The sequence below is a fragment of the Anoplophora glabripennis genome, unplaced genomic scaffold (genome assembly GCF_000390285.2).
Source record: "Anoplophora glabripennis isolate ALB-LARVAE unplaced genomic scaffold, Agla_2.0 scaffold543, whole genome shotgun sequence".
NCBI classification, from domain to species: Eukaryota; Metazoa; Arthropoda; class Insecta; order Coleoptera; family Cerambycidae; genus Anoplophora; species Anoplophora glabripennis.
In genome coordinates this window covers 106,404-126,180 of record NW_019416617.1, presented here as the reverse complement: position 1 = coordinate 126,180, position 19,777 = coordinate 106,404, and the positions used below count along the sequence as shown (strand labels likewise).

Genomic DNA, 19,777 nt, shown 5'->3' with positions numbered 1-19,777 from the left:
ACGCTGGACACAACAAGGGAAATGACGACTTCTTCCAAAGGCGTTCTTTCTCAATCTACATACGATTTGGTACAACTTATAATTTTATATGTATCACCAGAATGTTTCTATTTCATTTTAATAAAAAATTGTTTCCTTACGGTAATTTTGTATACAGGGTCCGCCACTAAAACTACCCCCAAGCCTGAATCTTCTATAAAGATATCGTAGAAATAGATGTATCAATTGCCTGATGTATTCAATGGCATTATACATTTTTTCCCTTCGGAAAACACATTTTCAATGTTACCATTTCTTTTATATCAAACAGTTCAGAAGGCCTTAAAATATCTAGACATCTCCACGATACCTTTAATAGTAATAGATGTTTTATATAGTACTGCTAATTTTTGCTTTAATGGCTCTAAAATGATATAACAATACATAATTTCACTGCGCACGCTTCAAAACGTGTGCTAAACTTATTATTAAACAAATAGTGAAAATATTGGAAAAAAATCCATTTTTTTTCAACACATTTAAAAAACTATTCATTATAGAGAAAAATTGAAAAGGAGCTTAAAGCTCCTAAAATTAGCTTAAATTAAGACTTCTGGATACTTTTTTATCACGTAAAAAAGGGCACTCAAACTTTAAAATGCGTCCAGAAAAATTAAAATCCATTAATTAGGAGAGCCGTGGTAATTGTTTAAAGATATGCGTAAATTTTGCACTTATAAACAAATAGTATAACTATAAATTCATTATAATTATATATTTTTTAATTATGCTTCTAAAGTACTCGGAAAGACGCTTCTTTTTTAAAAAAAAACGTGGTGATTCGTTAATTGGTTCCAGAGTTATGGTCGATAAAAGTTGACCGGCATTTGTGGCGTAAATACGAGGTCTGGAGGGCTGTTTTTTAAACAAATGCCTTTGTCATTCCTAGTACTTTCCGGGAGTGAATTTGCAAAACTTGCGCCCTTGTGGAACCCATATAAAATGTCGACTAAAACTATTGGACTCACGAAAAGTGTATGGGAGGTAGTGGTGGGGGGTCGAGAGCTCGGCTACTCCGGCCGACTCGAAATTGAAATCGCGCGTTCAAAATAGCGGCACGCTTAAAATATTTGATTATCTCGGCTTATAATGGTCCGATTTTGATGTTTTTTTTTAAATCGATGTCTCGCGAGCTGAAAAGTCCAAATATCGCATTTTCAAATGTGAATTATTTTTAATTATCGACCTATTAACGTATTAATAATTAATACTTTTGAATTTGCTATACTTTTCTCGTATTTTTCTTTATTCTATTAATGAATATTACTCAAATTTATATAGTTTTTATCCGTACATTGTATTCAATTTGTTTAAACATTCAAAATTTGTTCAAACAATAATTATATAAATAAATCTTTAAAATCAAATTATCTACTACATTTTTACTGAATATAAATTAATTTTAAGTGTTTATATACATTTTTAAAAATTAAGTCTTAATTTAGGCTTTTAAATTTGCAAAAATGTCCAATTTTTTTTCCAAAATCTGAATTGTAAATTTATTACTCGAAAACTGTTGGACCGATTTTAACGAAAATTGGTGTGATGTTTTATTATATTAAAAAGATTTTTTTGGCCAAGTATGAAGATCCTACCTATAAGATAAGTACTTTTAAAAAAATCGCAAAAGTATTGTAACTTTTTCATTTTTTTTTGCTGTTTTTTCTATATTTGCAGTAATTATGTTGTATTTTCTTATTTGAAAATAGGTATATCGTGTAAAATTTAATTACGAATCTTTTTTTTCTCTTCAATTTTTCTCTGAAATGAATAGTTTTCAATTGTGTTGAAAAAAGAGAGAAAAAAAATGGAATTTTTTCCAATATTTTCACTATTTGTTTAATAATAAGTTTAGCATACGTTTTGAAACGCGGGCATAGTGAAATTATGTTTTCTTATATCATTTTGGAGCCATTAAAGCAAAAATCAGCCATACTATATAAAACATCTACACCAAAACAGATCCCGCCTGGTCTATAAAGTAGTATCTTGAGAGTATTAAGTGTCGGACTCTACATATTGTTAAATTTATGCCTGTAGTTATAGGTAAATGTTTATTTGAAACACACGGGGCAAATAAACTGTACGCTTTTATTCTCATTCTTTCATTATGTTAAAGAAGCCTTGGTAAAATTTATAATATCTACGAAACACAACTCCTATTTGTAGAATAGATTCAAAATTAAGGTTGCAATAACCTCTTTTTTTTCTCGTTTGCAGGATCGTAATTGGTAACGTTTTTTCTCTAACAAAACCGTACCAACTGTAAACTAACCAAAGTTATTTTTAGATTGTCAACCACCGTGAACCTAGATGCATTTTTGGTAACTCTAAACAACGGCAAAGAAAAGTTCAAATGCCCTACTTGCCTAAAAACATTTAGTACCAAGCAATACTTCAAGAGCCACCTATTGAACCATACCAGTTTCAAACCGTACGAATGCATACAGTGTGGGAAGTCGTTCGTTAAGAAGAAACAACTTACCGCCCACATCTTGGATGAGCACGATGACCCAAACATTTTTCAGTAAGAAATTTGTGAAAACGTCGCCAATTAGTATAGGAAGACTGGAAAGCTTGGTTGCTTTTCCAGGTTTCCTTCTTGTTGCCGATAGGCTTAAATAATAACAACAAACTAATGACTTGAATTTTAGATTACCGACAGAAATGGTAATTGAAAAGTTCTCGATGGTAGTAGAGAACGGAAAGGAGGTCTACAAGTGCGCGACCTGTTTCAAAACATTCAGCAGCAAACATTATTTCAAGAGTCACCTGCTCAGCCACACAGACTTCAAACCCTTCAGATGCCTAGACTGTAGCAAGACTTTCAAAAGGAAACAAGAACTGACCAGCCACAGCCTTGTGCATAATGCTAACAGAAAGATTTTCCAGTGCGAAGTCTGCAAAAAGATCATGACCACCAAGTCCGGGCTTATCCTGCACCAGAGGCGGCACCTGAAACTCTACAACGTGTTCTGCGACTATTGCAAGAAGGGTTTCTATTCCAAAACTACTCTCACCTTACACGTAAATTCCAAACACACGGGCAAGTCCACGTTTATCTGCGAAATATGCGGTAGACCTTGCTACGACAAAACCAGCTTGGACAATCACAGGGCCAAGCACGACATCAGCTACGGAAAGAAGAAAAACATCAAGTGCGAACTGTGCGAAACCAAATTCATAGACAAAAAATACCTCTTGGTGCACATGTACAAACTCCACGGCAGCGGCAACAGGTTCGTCTGCGACATCTGCGGGAAGAAGTTGTGCTCCAAGGTCAGCTTACAGGAACATATGATAGCCGTACACGAAGGCCTGAAGCCGCACAAATGCAAAATGTGCGATCAAAGCTTTGCCAATAAGACTACTTTGAGGTTGCACGAAAGAAGGCACACCGGAGTAAGGCCCTATAAGTGTACTCATTGCGAACGAGCGTTCACGCAAAGCCACAGCTTGAAGATGCATTTAAGACTGCATACCGGAGAGAAGCCCGAGGTGTGCAACTTGTGTAATTCCAATTTTGTTTCAAAAAATATGTTGAGGTCCCATTTGAAGAGTAAACACAAGGTGTACGATTTGCCAATGTAATTTTTAAGGGACGCTAGATGTTTAAGACTTATTTATGCAATTTTGAACGGGGTCATTGAGGACCCTATTGAGAAGTTCCGAAGGTTAGGCAGCAGTTTGACAAATAACTAATTCCTAAAAAGAGAACTGGAAATGTTTTAAAGTTACGTGTTAGATCTTTGTTCAGTTTTCGAAAATAAGGTATTTGGAGGAAATAGTAGTGTACATAGATAAAAATGTTTGATAGAGATATGCAGTTGGTACTCTTCGTTTCCGGGTACATCGTTTTTGTTCGTGTATAGCAGGGGTCCCCAACCCTATGCCCGCGGGCAATATGGCGCCCGCGAGCAATATGACGCCCGCAGACCTTTTTACTGTGCCCGCCGCTGTGCGATCCCTTTAAAAAATATTTAAGTTTTCGATAAACCGCAGCAGTAAGCCAAATTCTATTTCTGGTAACATGTACTTTTTGACATTTGTGTTTTGAAACCATTTTTACTGTTTATCTTTCAACGTAAGTACAATATTTCTGTGGAAAAGTCCATTTTGATTTTTGTTTAAACGCTTATTTTGACAGAAAAGATCCACATAGTATTGTATAAAAATATGTGAAGTAAGCTATTCACGATCGTTGTGCTGCCAACATTAATAAACACTGCCAATTTATGTCCAACTATAAATTTACCTTGAAAAAATAAATGGCGCCCACCATCCGACCGGCATTCTAGGATGTGCTCTTAGGCGCGAAAAGGTTGAGAACCCCTGGTGTATAGGATAAATTAGACAAAACAGTTGATTTTAAATACATGATTATTTAAATTCTAGGTACCTATCTATGTTCCAGAAATAAAACCAATCAGTTAAATTTATCTTAACCATGTTTTGTACCCAAATATTAATAAAACGGTTATTTTGTAAGATCTTTGTTCATTTCTTTTTTACGCACACTCTAAGACCACGAGTAGAGAATAATACATACAGGCTGTCTTACGGTGACGGCCCATTAGAATATTTCAGAGACTACTTCGATTTCAATTTTGAAAATTTAGGCTTTGGGGATTTCTGGGGTATTATCTTTAAATAAAATAATGCAATTTTTGTAGCACTTCCCGTTATATCAGAATAGCTGTCAACTTCATTATTTTAAATGGAACATATATTGCATTATCGACAAGATAAATTAAGTAAAAAATATTAAAACTTTCTTGTACCTAAATCTAACCATTTTCGAGACAATCGACATTTTAACAAAATTTTGACAGATGCAAGCGTTTCGAAAAAGATACACTATAATAGGCACATAAATTAAGGGATATTAAAAAAATCCCAAAATTTAGGGTAAATTTCAAAGAGCCGTAACTTGGACGGAAGTGGTCGTAGAGAAAATAAAAAATAAATGAAATTGAAGCTTCAAGTATCTAGTTTTCGGATCTGGAGTTTAAAATTTTTTAGCATTTGCAGTTTTCGAGTAATCAAGAAAACCAACGAAAAAAAATTGCAAATTTTTGCTTTTCTTTAAAAAGGCGTATAGACTTCAAAAAATTTTTTTGGGTATATCATCATAAAGCTCTTTTATATAATTTAATTATCTATAATTTGAGCGGTTCCGGAGCCTTGTACGATTATTTGTCGCTGAATTAGCGTCGATCAAAGCAAAAAAATCACTTTTGACTTTGGCAATCAATTACTCGGGAAATAATGGTCGTACAAAAAATCGAAGCAGGATTTTAAAAATTACAAAGTATTCTCTACAAGTCGTAATTATTGGTTTTTATTAAAAAAAAAAATTTGAAGTGAAAATGTTGATAAAAAAAAGATAAAAAATTGGATAATTACCATATTGTTGGCGTGAAGAAAAATACTCTCCTGCATGAGAATGAAACGATTCCTCATGCTTGTACGCATAGGCAGGACGTGTGGTTCACGGATTTCGGTGATGTACCTTTCGGCAGTCAATAATGGGAATGGTTACCAACTGAGTTCTGGTATTAATGGATAAGGCGTATCCATTTACTGCCGAACGGTACATCACCGAAATCCGTGAACCACACGTCCTACCCATGCATGCATGGGGAATCGTTTCATTCTCTTGCAGAATAATGCTCATCTTCATACCGCAAAACGTACGAGAAATTTTCTTCACGCCAACAACGTGGTAACTCTCAACCATCCACCTATGAGTCCCGACTTGAACCCCACTGGGCATGTTTAGGACATGACTATACGTAATTACAAAATCACCATCAGTTGACCTAGGCTCTTTTACAAACGTGGCAAGAAATTACGCAACGCGACATCCGGCGGTGCATTAATATGCGAGACCGCTTAGAATCGGTAACAAAGGCGGCAATACGAGATATTAAATTGTGATCTGCAACGTCAAATCAACCAAATTTTTTTTGAAGTTTGTGGATTTGTTAAAAAATAATTTTTGAAATTTTTTTTTCTTTTTTTTTATAGAATAATGAACGTTTGTTGATGAAGAAAATATGGTCTATTGCTAAAAAACATTTTTTACTTAAAAAAATGAATAAAAAGTGAAAAATTACTTATTACATGGATTCAGTAAAAACGACAATTTTAAACATTCCGGACACTTAGGCTAAAAAGTTACAGTCAATATCCTTAGTTTTTCATTATTTGCAAAGTTATGCCAAGTTATTCAAGTATCCCTAATTATGCAATTTTCAACCTTTTTTTAACCAACATTTTCACTTCGAAAAAATTTTTATATCAAAAACCAATAATTACGATTTGTTTTTCAAAACCCTGCTTGGATTTTCTGTACGACTATTATTTCCCGAGTAATTGATTGCCAAAGTTAAAAATGATTTTTTTGCTTTGATTGACGATAATTGAAGAGTATTAAATTATCTATCTCGATGAAATAACCAAACAAAATTTTTTTGAACCCATAGGCCTTTCTAAAGAAAAGCAAAATTGATTTTCTTTTTATTACCCAAAAACTGCTGACGCTAAAAAATTTTAAACTCCAGATCCGAAAACTAGACACTTGAAGCTTCAATTTCCTTTTTTTTATTCTCTCTACGACTATTTAACTCCAAGTTACAGCTCTTTGAAAATCACCCAATATTTTGGGATTTTTTTAATTTCTGTGCCTAGTGCATAAAGAATTTTCGAAACACTTGCATCTGTCAAATTTTTCTAAAATGTTTAGTAGGGTGGCCCAAAAAAAACGGATTTTTTTTTTCGTGTCTCTTGTGAAAATATGTTAGATTATCATGTTTTAAGAGCCCCTTCAAAAAATCAGCTCAAAAAAGAAATTTTTAGAGGTCGCTCAAGATTTTTAAAAATTTCCAAAATCTTCAAATATTGAATTTTTTTTATCGTTATTTTATGATTTTCTAGGTTGAAAAAATCTAGAATAGAAATAAATCACGAGACACTTAAATTTTAAAAAATTAAAAAATTATAAATAATTGATAGTGCGGTAGTAAATTTTGCCTCGAAAAATCTTTTAAGTGTCTCGTGATTTATTTCTATTCTTTTGTTCATCAAATTCAATAAAAAAAATTATTAGTTCGTTGATATTTATTTTTAGAGGTCACTCGAAAACATTTTAGGTACACTACTTTAAAAGTAGTACTTTTAAAGTTAAAATAATTATGAGTGACCTTTAGAAATTAAAATATCGGTTTGAAATTTTCAGAATCGAGATTTTTTCAACCTAGAAAATGATAAGATAACGAAAAAAAAATTAAAAGAAAAAAATTCATTTTTTGACGATTTTGGAAATTTTTAAAAATCTTGAGCGACCTCAAAAAATTTTTTTAGAGCTGATTTTTTGAGGGGGCTCTTAAAACATGATAAACTAACATATTATTTTCACAAGAGACACGAAAAAAAATATATTCGCTTTTTTTGGGCCACCCTAATGTTTAGATTTAACAATTTTGACTTATTTTTAATTTATCTTGTCGATATTGCAATAATATACAGGATTTTCCATTTAAAATAAGCAAATAGATAGTGACTTCCAGTATAACCGGAAGTGCTACAACAATGACATTATTTTATTTAAAGAAAACAGCCCCGAAACCAGGGCCAAAATTTTAAAAATTTAAATCGAAGTAGTCTGAAATATACAAATGGGACGTCACCGGAAGACAGCCTGTATATTTAGTCAAATCTGTAAGTAAACAAAGATTCTGAAGGAATCAACCGATTCATCCTTCCAAAGGTAACTGAAATAGCTCTTTCGCAACTAAACTACCGAATCATTAATACGAGTTTATTTTAGGGCGAAGGACGAGTCTCGAATCGATATCCCATGCCCGTACTGTGAAAAAATATTCAAGGACAAACGCCGGCTCAACAAGCACCTCTTGTCGCACAGCACCGAAAGACCTTTCGCCTGCCATATCTGCGACAAGCGCTTCAAGAGAAAGTACGACATCAACATCCACATGAGGGTACACGGAGACCACCCCACCTTCCAGTGCGACTTCTGCTCCAAAACCCTTAAATCCAAAGGCGCCTTTGTGATACACAGGAAACGACACCTGAAACAGTACGTGGCCAAGTGCGAAATCTGCGGCAGGGGGTTCGTCACTAACCAGGAGTACCTCAACCACGTGGCTTCCAAGCACGGAACCAGCAACCACATCTGCAACGTCTGCGGTAGAGGGTGCTACGACAAGGCGGCCCTTCAAGGTCATATGGCGCGCCACGCGGAAGACTACGAAACCAACCAGAACATCAAATGCGACATCTGCGGAAAGACCTTCTTTCAAGAAAAATACCTCAAGCAGCACGTGGTGCGAATCCACAAAGATGGAGGGCAGAGGTTCATGTGCGACTTCTGCGGGAAGAACCTCCATTCCAAGGGCAGCTTAAGAGATCACATACTCATACACAAAGGACTGAGGCCGATACAGTGCTCAGAGTGCGGTAGAAGCTTCGCGCTAAGATCTACTCTTAAGTTACATATGAGAACCCACACGGGAGAAAGACCCTATAGCTGCAAAGTGTGCGGTAAATCTTTCACACAGAAAGGACCTTTGAACACCCATATGCTCTACCACACCGGGGAGCGACCCCACAAGTGTGAAATTTGTTCGATGGGCTTCGTTACTAAGACTATGTTGCAGAGTCATAATAAGAAACATCACGATATGATGATATTAGGCGCGTATTAAATTGTATGTGCAATTGAACGGAATTCAGCTTTACAACTCGAATATAGGTGGCTAAAGAAGCAGCAGTAGCGTTTCAGAAAAGACAGCCTTTAAATTAAATATTTAATGTCGTTGTATATAAAAACTAGTATTTTTGTTTTATGTGTATCCCATATGACACCGTAATTTTATTTAAACTTCAATAAGCGTACCTACATACTCATGTATAAAACTTTAAATAAAGCATTTGTTATTTTTCTACACTACTTATAATTTTTTTATTAATTGACAGTTGGTATAGAATAGTTACAACTCATCATACAGATTATTACCGTCATCTACAAATAAAAGGTAAGATTATGTTTTTTATACAGGGTGTTTTACAAGCTCTGTGACACACTTTGACGGATGGTAGCTGGGTTAATTTCAAACAATTTTTGTTATATGAACATAAGTGCGATTAGTTTTTGTTTAAAGTTACAAGCATTTTAAAAAATACAACTTCATATTTCAATCAAAGTAGCCGGATAAATAAAAATGCTGGATGCTATAACAATTACATAGGCTCACAAACCGAAATTGAAAAGTCCTTTTTCCCAGACTAGGTGACCTTTATGTTTTTGGAGTCGCTTATCACCATCCCGGAGTTCATATGACCCCATCACGTCTAGATCAAGGTCAAATGAAGGTTAAACACATAAACTCGAATGATACCATATTTTTGATCCCGGATTCTGAAAGAGCTGAAACCTTTACGTCCAAATACGCTTCGACCTTCTAGAGGTCAAACCTTTGTTTTGATCTCTCGGCTGATAACTAGGAATGGATCTCGAACCAGTTGACCCTTATGTTTTTGGGGTCCCTGATCACGATCCCGGTATCCATATCCATATGACCCCATCACGTCTAGATCAAGGTCAAATGAGGTCAAATCCTTCCTTGATCTAGACTTTATGGGGTCATATGGACACTGGAATCGTGATCAGCGACCCCAAAAACATAAAGCTCAACTGGTTCGAGTTTCCATTCCTAGCTAAGATAGCCGAGAGATCAAAAGAAAGATTTGACCTTTAGATGACCTGCAAATAACCTTCAGAAGTCGGTTCGACCAACAAGTCTAAGCGTATTCGTACTTAAAATTTTTCGCTCTTTCAGAATCCGGTGTCAAAAAAATTATATCAATAGAATTTATGTGTTTGACCTTCATTTGACCTTGAATTAGACTTGGTGGGGTCATATGGACACCGGGATGGTGATCAGCAACCCCCAAAACATGAAGGTCACCTAGTCTGGGAAAAAGGACTTTTCGATTTCTGTTTCTTCATATCCATCCTCGGCTCGAATGGGAGCCTCACATCGGCGAACTAAAGATTCCGTCACTCGACGGATGAGATTTCATTTCTTATCTGGTTAGCTACATCCTAAATTCTTTCAAGTAACTGCTGACGGGTAGTGAGTAGTGGTGGACAAGCTGCTTCATATATCCCTATAAATAAAAGTCCAAAGGATTTAGATCTGGGGAACGCGGTGGCCATGCTGTTAAACCTTGTCGACCTATCCATTTATTCGGGAAATGATCATTTAACCAATCATTTACTTGTCTCCCTCCATGTGGTGGTGCACCATCGTACTGATACCTCATATTTGGAAAAATATTAAGCCCTACGTATCAATGAAATCAAAAAAGTTATTTTGCAAGAAAGTTCTATACATATCTGCATTTAAACGATCATTTAACACATGTAGAACAGTAAATTATTGTTGAGAATGTTACCCCAAACGTTGACTCTGAAACGTTGCTGAAATCGTCTTGATCTAATTGTGTGCAGTTTTTGTAACGCCCAGATATGTTCATTATGGTTATTATTTATGCCGTCCCTAGTAAAACATGCTTCATCAGATCACATAACAATCGAAATGAATCTATCTTTTTGTGACAGCTACCATCTGTCAAAGTTTGTCACAGAGCTTGTAGAACACCCTGTATTGAAAGAAGCCCATCGCTTGTACCTTGAGGAACACCTATTAAAACGTTCGTTTTTCGTTCGCACTTATTTGCCTCCCTTCTTCCATCTTTAAAAATTAACAACATATAATTTTAGGCTCCATTCAGCAAGACCTAACGTAAAATTAGAAAACCTGGAACCAAACGTGATACTCACTGAAGGACATAAAGCCAGTCCTAGCAGCTGCACCCTTTGCGGAAAAATATTTAAATACCCCACAAGCCTCGACAAACACCTCAAGTCCCACGAACAAGAGCGACCTTTCTCATGCGTCTTATGCGAAAAGAAGTTCAAAAAGAAATACCAACTAGCAGCTCATGTCAAAGTCCACGATGACTCTTTATCTTTCGAGTGCGACTTTTGCTCAAAAAAACTGCGTTCCAAGGGTTCCTTGGCAACTCACAGAAAGATACACTTGAAAGACTACGTGGCCAAGTGCGAAATCTGCTGCCAAGGATTCTTCACCAGTCAGCAGTACAACAACCACATGGGCGCCAAACATAGTACAAGTAGCTACATTTGTAACGTCTGCAGTAGGTCCTGCTACGACAAGGCTGCTTTACAGGGCCACATGGCGCGCCACGCTGAAGACTACGGCACCAACAAAAACATCCGCTGCGAGCTGTGCGGCAAGACTTTCTTACAGGAGAGATACCTCAAGCACCACCACGTGAGGATGCACAAAAACGGAGGTCAGAGGTTCATTTGCGACCATTGTGGAAAAAAGATTGGTTCTAAAACTAGCCTGCGAGATCACTTGCTGATCCACCAAGGTCTGAAACCGATAGAATGCAAGGAGTGTGGAAGGTGTTTTGCCTTGAGGACTACCCTGAAGCTTCATATGAGGACTCACACTGGAGAGAGACCCTACTGTTGTAAGGAATGCGGGAAACGGTTCACTCAGAAAGGCCCTTTGAACACGCACATGCTCTACCACACTGGAGAGAGACCCTACAAGTGCGAAATTTGCTCCATGATGTTCGTGACCAAGACACTGCTGATGGGTCACAGTAAAAAGCATCACCAAGCAGTGTAATTTACAATTGGAAATTGATGATATTGATTGTCTGCTTAGTTTCTTTGAATAATCTTACCAGTTTCTCTAGATTTCTACAGATAGTCTCGATTTAGGAACTACTAAATGAAATTAAATTACCTGGGCACAGGTATTAGGCCTTAAAATTAAAAAAAAAAATGGTGAAGACAAAGTCTTCAGGAATTCTCTTGTGGTCTCAAATAAATACATAAAAAACAACTGAATGTTGGAAAAATATATACATTGATTTCATGGCAATCTTGATTATTCGTTGTGCAACATCAGCAAATAAACCAAAATAAACTCAAACGGAAAATTCAATTGGTTCTCTACGTATTTCTTTGAAAAAAGGCTGAAATGCCTGAAAGAGGTCTCAACAATTACAAGATATTTTATTTTCTTAATAAAAAACCTTCTTATCTTTTTTTAATAGTATCTCGCTTATTGTTAGAGATGGACCCAATAAACCCTATATGATAGTTCTATCCAAATATGTAAAAATATACAGGATGTTCCATTTAAATTAACAAAGTTAACATCCGCGACCACTTTGTTTGGACTTCATTTCTTTTTTACCATCATTTTCGAATAATTCATAAAAAATCGTAACATTTGTATTTCACATTTTTTTTATAACTCGAAAAATAAAAAGGTTAATGGGGGTCAAAATATAGTGAATCGCCCTGTAGATGTAAAGAGGTTCATAAATAAAAACCGTCTAATATTGTAGGTCTTCTATATTTGTCGATTTAGTAATGTTTTATTAATACTATTATTACTTTCGAAAAGTAGGTAAAAAAAAATTATAATTCGAACACGTTGTAAATACTTTTAATGATGATAGTAAACATGAAACGATATTTGTACATTGTTCGTGTATTTATCTTAATTCAGGCTTATCTGAATATGTAAGAAAATTACATATAGGGTGTTATTTTGTTGGGCTTCCACCCCCTTGATCATCCCGTAACTTTTTTATTTAAAATCTTTTAAATCGGTTATCTAAATTTTTTTATCTAATTGAAATTTTGATGCCAATTACGGATTTCGGGCCACCGTGTATAATTTAAAATAATTTTAAAATGTAAAAAAAAAAATTGAATGGGTGCAACTTTTACTTGAAAAACTCTTTTTTTATTGATATTGCTAAAGTTGTAAAAAAATCCATCTTAAATGAGACACCCTGTATAAAACAGTTTCGAGATACCACATTGAGAAGGTTATATCTCAGTAGGTGTTGACTTTTGTATATATCTAGGAAAATTGGTATTAACTTTGCATAAATTTTGAACCAGGGAATATTTGATCTTACATTGCATACTTATTTTCCGGACGCCTTATATAGCACAAATGATGTCGAAAATAATAGTAGAATCTAGCGAAAGAAGAATAGAAGAATTTAATTCACCAATAAATGATTATGATGGGAGGAAGATACTTGATCAAAATAAAATTCAGCTTTTACTTTAAGAAATTTTATTTAGTGTTACAAAATCAACGAATTAGGTAAGCATACTGCGTTGTCTTCTAGTTATTTTTTAGAAAGAAATTATAACCATTGTTCTATGTTCCACTATTCAACAGAAGGAAGATTTTTTTATGAAATTAATCTTTTCACATTTACACATTCTCAGTGACCTTTTCAGTCACCCGAAGTTTCTAATTTTTCTGTTTCAGAATCATGACAGCTCCATGACAAAAAAAATTAATGTAATGCACTAGACCACCATCATACCTTCTTAGGTTGGTGTCTCTAGGTCAGGATAGCCGAAATATCGGGAAAATAACCATAACAAAAGATTTTTGGATTGTCGGGTACCACCGCATGGTGACCTTGACTTGACCTTGAAGGTCATTTTGGCAAAAGTCATTTCAAGCGGCTCTAAGGCAGTGAGATAATGATTCTTGTATCCATGAGACCTGGTTTTCATGATTTTGGTGGCATAAAAATGGCAACGAGAGACTTCTTATTCGAGAATTTGGTCTTACATACTCTCAGCTTGTGACTTTAGCTTAATTGGTTTCCCATTGAGGATATTTCAAATCCTACTACCTCAGAATATGCTGGAGATGATGATACTTTCCCGAAAGAGGATTTGTGACATGATCTATTCTACGATATTCAGAGGTACCTTTAAAAAACAACCTTGAAATAACCATGAACATAGCCTTCAAAGTCAAATTCAAAATGGTGTTGCCCGATGGTCCAAAAACTTTGAGGGGTAATTTTCCAAATATCTCGCTATCCTAATAAGATACCAACCTGAGAAGTTTGAGGGGGGAATTTGCCTTTCAAATGATCTTGATCGCGCTCTTTCGGAATCGAGGGACAAAAATTGTATTACCATCAACGGACAAGAGTTGACCCTCAAGTAACTTTGAAAATGTGCTAACTTCGTCCAACGGACACCGGATTCGGATTCGGCTATTGGAGTTTTTTTCCCATGGAGCTGTGTTATCTAAAATTAAAAATCAAAATTTTCTTCTGTACTCTGGTTACGATTCCAAAGAAATTAACGTCGCATAATTTTAGGTCGAAGAAGAAAAAGAGGAGAGCAAAATCCACGATAAAATACAACAGTGTCAAACACGAAGGGAAGACGTCCAAACCGTTAAAAGTCTGCACCGTCTGCGGGAAGACCTTCACGGACATAAGACGACTGAAAAGACACTTTGTCTCCCACAGTGACGAGCGACCCTTCTCCTGCAACCTGTGCACCAGGAAATTTAAGATGAAATTCCAACTAGTAGCGCACCTGCGCGTGCACGACGAGAACATGTCCTTCGAGTGCGACTTTTGTTCGAAAAAGCTACGATCCAAGGGCTCTTTGATCGTTCACCGGCGAAGACACATGAAAGAGTACGTGGCCAAGTGCGAGGTCTGCGGACAGGGCTTCGTCACCAACCAGGAGTACAGCAACCACATGGGCTCCAAGCACGGCATCAGCAAGCACATCTGCGACTTCTGCGGACGGGGTTGCTACGACAAGTCCGCCCTCCAGAGTCACATGGCCCGCCACGCGGAAGACTACGAAACCAATAAGAACATACGGTGCAAGCTGTGCGACAAGACTTTCCTCCAGGAAAGGTACCTGAAGCACCACTTCCTGCGGATGCACAAGAACGGGGGACAGAGGTTCGTGTGCGATCACTGCGGCAAAGAGGTGAACTCCAAGAGGAGCCTGCGCGATCACCTGCTGATCCACCAAGGGCTCAAGCCTATTCAGTGCAAGGAGTGCGGTAGGTGTTTCGCCTTGAGAACCACCCTGAAACTTCATATGAGGACACACACGGGGGACAGGCCGTACGAATGTAGTCAGTGCGGCAAGTGCTTCACGCAGAAGTCACCGCTCACGGTACACATGAGGTATCACACGGGGGAGAGGCCTTACGTATGCAGCGTGTGTCATAACGGGTTCGTCAGCAAGGGGGCGCTGTCTATACACCAGAAGAAACATAGATCGGTGTAAAATTTGTATTTAATAAATAACTTTTTTATTTATTGATGTTTTTGCTGTCCCAACATCCTGTGAGTATGATAAAAAAGAAGCTGTGAATTAACAACATTAACAAGAGGGTACTTGTAACACCATTATTCCCAAACAAAGCTTTTGGGAACACATATTTTTGTGTAGAATCCACATTTAAAAGTAGGCTAAACGTTTTAACGGTAATGTAATGGTACACAGCTTAATGGCAGATTGTTAACGTCAAAATATAGTGATTGAGCCAAACTTACCTTAATCAATTGTTGCTCCGTTTCGTTCTACAAGGTGTTACCTATATTTGAAAAAATATTTTCGATTTTTTGTTATATTTTATGTATGGATTGATTGTTTTGAAAAAAATATTTTTTCCCAAGGCATTGACATAAAAATTGACAGTACGTTATAACCCAGAAGTAAGAGAATATCTTAATAGAAATTTCCCGCACCATTGGATTGGATGTGGTAGCGAAGTACCTTTTCCTGCACGTAGCCCTGATTTAAATCCGCTGGGTTTTTCTTTAAATTTCTAGTTTACAAAGACATTATTAAAAGTCAAGAACAACTGTGGACAAATATTCAAGAATCTGTTCATATTATCAAACATAGAACTTTATTTAATATCCATCAAAATTTAAATAAGTGCATAGAAGTCGCTGGTGGTTGCTTTGACAATCTTTTATGATTAATAATTTGTTAAGATATGCATAAAAAAAATTCAGTTTTTGTAATGTTTGTTTTAATTCTTGTTGCTCTAGTTAAAAAATTCAAAATTGTAAAATACAAAAAGTTAGTCATATTTTTACATAACTAGCGCCTCCTTGACATGATCACAACACTGTTTGCATATTCGTATTTGACACCTCAAAAAATGCTACATTACAAATTTTCAAAACTATCGGTCCATACCCTATTGAAAATATAGCAAAAAAATTGAAAAAAAATTTTCAACTTTAACCCTGTAGAACGAAAAGGAGCAACAATTGACAATTGACATGTTTGGCTCAACCGCTATATTTCGATGTTAACAATCTGCCATTAAGCTGTGTACCATTATTAATGACTCACCCTGTATATTTAAGCTAATATATCAACAACAATAAAAAAATATTATTTCATGTCTAATAAAACTTGTCATCAACTATGGCCCTACAGGTGGACTGTATTGGACTATTGGACATAATTGGACTAGTTGGGAGTTAAAGAGTGTACTTCAATAGACGCACACCGAATTGAATAATAAGATAGTTTATTGTACTTTGCAACGCTCACCTGCGAGTCAAATCATGATCAAGTGAACTCTATTTTCCACTTGATCATGAAATTTGAATTCATATATTTTAATCAAAAGTAGTTATTGATAACAATCGCGCAAATGCGGCCTGCCTAATAATAATATGCCGCCTCCTCTCCCGCACAAGTCTCCGACTTATGGGCTAATTCTCGTAGTTAGAATGAGGAGTACAATTTTATTATTATTATTATTATAATCATACCCTAAAACCGTTTTTCAAAATTTTCATTTTAAAACAATTTTGTGCAATAAACATTTTCGGGACAAAATTAAAAATTAATTGTGTAAAAGCCATTAGAGACATCTTAATAAAATTTTCAGGACTTAATGTGCAATATTGACATTTTAATAACAAATTTAAAAAATAAGTTAATTTATTTATTATCATATTTTTAATTAATTTTTAAATAAACAAATGAAAATTTTAATGACCTCAGTCAGATAATAAAGTTTTTTTTTGTTACATCCGTCATACATTTAAGATCAATATTCCGCAAGAAAATTTGAGTGCCCAGTATTAATTTAAACAATATAAATTTCTATATCACAGAGCGACAAGCGATGTCTGTATAAAGCGCCCAGCTGCCCAGTTAACTTGACTTGACCTCCAGTCAACCGACATTAAAAAAACCTTTTTTATAATTAAACATAATTTTGTTAACTTTAACTTTTTTGATAATAATTTTATCATCTTCTGAGAAAAAAAAAACAACCTATAAAACATCTACAAAACTTTTTTATAATTTTTCAAGAATGATAGAATGATGATGAAAGATATCAATTTTGCCATGAAATTTTATAAAAATAAGTTTTCTCTATCTCTTAAAATAAAAAAGTTAGACGGCCCTAAACTTTCGGTACTTTTCCGGTTTTTTATGATTATTCACAAAGTTGGCCATGGATACCATATTTGTTTTTATGAGCATAAAGGCCTCAAAAATTGCAACAAAAAACATACAAAGATTTTGGATCTGCATCGTTTATTAAGCGAGATACATAGGAGTGGCCCTCTTATAGTAGACAGCCTGTATAATTTCGTAAAAAAGTTTCATTGCTTTTAGGTAGAAATAAAAAAATGTACTACATGAAGGTACATAGTAAGTAATAATAAAAATTCATATGAACATAAACGCTAAGTATTGTTTGTTTTTCAGTAATTTTCATTTATTTTACAAGTTTTTTAAAGACAGTTCGATGCAATCAACACTTGAAAAGTATCAGAACGAACGAATTGCCATTCGAAATAATGTAATGAGGGTTTCTGGCCCCTTCGATTTTTTTACTGCAACGACTGCTTGAAAAAAGAGTAGGTACTTCTCTATTCCATTCTTCAACTTTTTTTTGTTTGATGCATTTTTTGGATCTTTACTAGGAAATCTCGTGGCCGAACTGGTCAGCGAATAGAAACATTGTGCCAGAAGACGTGTATACAAATTAAAATAACAAACAGTAAAATATGCAGGGTGTTTGGTAAGTCGATGCATTCTTTGCAGGAGGTTATAGTACAAGTGATTTGTGACATATTTCCGTAATATACCATATTCCGCCACGCTTCTACAGGGTGTTAATGTTTTAATAAAAAAAACAAATATATAAATACTGCGGAAACCCCTCAGAATATTTTAATGAAATTTTACAGGTTTTGACAGTTAACAACAATACATGTTTTACGATAAAAATATTGTTTTCAGTTTCACCAGTGGTGTGCGCCCTGTGCATGTCTCTAGATATTGTTAAAGAAAAAAATGGTATACCACTGATTTTTCTTAAAATAAAAATTATTTTTGAATTCCTTGTTCAATTTGGAAGAGACTGTTTTTCTTATGACGCATCGTTTTCGAGAAAAATAAAATAAAATCGATTTATTGCATGACGTAATTCGGTTTCAATAATTTGAAAAATAGCAGAAATTTTATATACTTAACTGCTTCACACTCAAACACTCAAAGTGACAGCTATTATTATTTTTTTCAAACAATAACAAAAAGAAGTGCACAGCCAACTTGCTAATTTCTGTTTAGATAGTGAATAGTTAATCTAAAAATTGATAAAAATTTTTTAGACTGATTGTTAACTGCGAGGAATAATAATTTTTTGTAATAAAATTGGTACAAAAAAAAAAGCTGAATGCAGAATTTCTGCTATTTTTCAAATTATTGAAACCGGATTGCGCCATGCAATAAATCGATTTTCGTTTTTTTACTCGAAAACGGTGCGTCATAAGAAAAACCGTCGAGATACCTTTTCTCTTCCAAATTGAACAAGGAATTGAAAAATAATGTAATTTTAAGAAAAATCAGTGGCGTATCATTTTTTTCTTAAAAAATATCCAAAGATATGCCTGTGCGCACGCCACTGGTGAAACTACAAACAATATTTTTTATCGTAAAACGTGTATTGTTGTTAATTGTCAAAGCATGTAAAATTTCATTAAAATATTCTGAGCGGTTTCCGCAATATTTATAAATTTGCATTTTTTTATTAAAATTATTATATATTTATCACCCTGTAGATCATAAACTAAGCGTTTTCGGAATATGGTATATTAAGGAAATATATCACAAATCACTTGTACCATAACCTCCTGCAGGGAATGCATCGACTTACCAAAGACTCTGTATATTCAAGAATATGTCGTTATTTGTACACTAGGACTGTTATATTAATATTATTCGTTCTAAATTAAAATATATGTATATCATAGACCAGGCGGTATCTGTTTTAAAAAGGGTATACTTGGGTAAAACGCATATGATCGGAGATTTTTGCTTTGACGGCTTCTAAACAACATCAGAAATGATAATTTTTCTATGCAAATAAAAAAGAAATGTGGGCTTAATTTTTAATGCAAAAAAGTATAAAAAAATTGCAAAAAAATTCATTTTTTTCTTGGATTTCTCGGCGACAACTTAGCAACTATTCATTTTAGACAAAAATGGAAGAGGAAAAAAAGTTTTGTAATTAAATTTTGATCAAGATAGAATTAGTTGCAATTCGAAAAATTAATTATTGTTATTGCAAAAATCGGAAAAATCATTTAAAAAATTGCAAAAAATGCTAGTTTATTCGTCAATTTTTTTCAGACACTTGAATAATACCTAGGATCTTCATACTTTTCCCAATTAAACTTCTTAGTGTATAGAATCATCACACCAAATTTCATCCAATTCGGTTCGATAGTTTTTACATAATAATTGTTTAATTTTTTT

General features: G+C 34.8%; 1 protein-coding gene across 1 annotated transcript in view; it reads left to right on the top strand.

Moving 5' to 3' along the window:
• Window positions 1–19,777, top strand: part of LOC108914411 (zinc finger protein 721) — a 115,705-nt gene that overhangs the window by 83,683 nt on the left and 12,245 nt on the right. Inside the window, exon 5 of the mRNA XM_023455099.1 lies at window positions 14,323–15,255. Coding sequence (XP_023310867.1) covers window positions 14,323–15,255 — 933 coding nt within the window. The remainder of the gene's footprint in view (window positions 1–14,322; window positions 15,256–19,777) is intronic.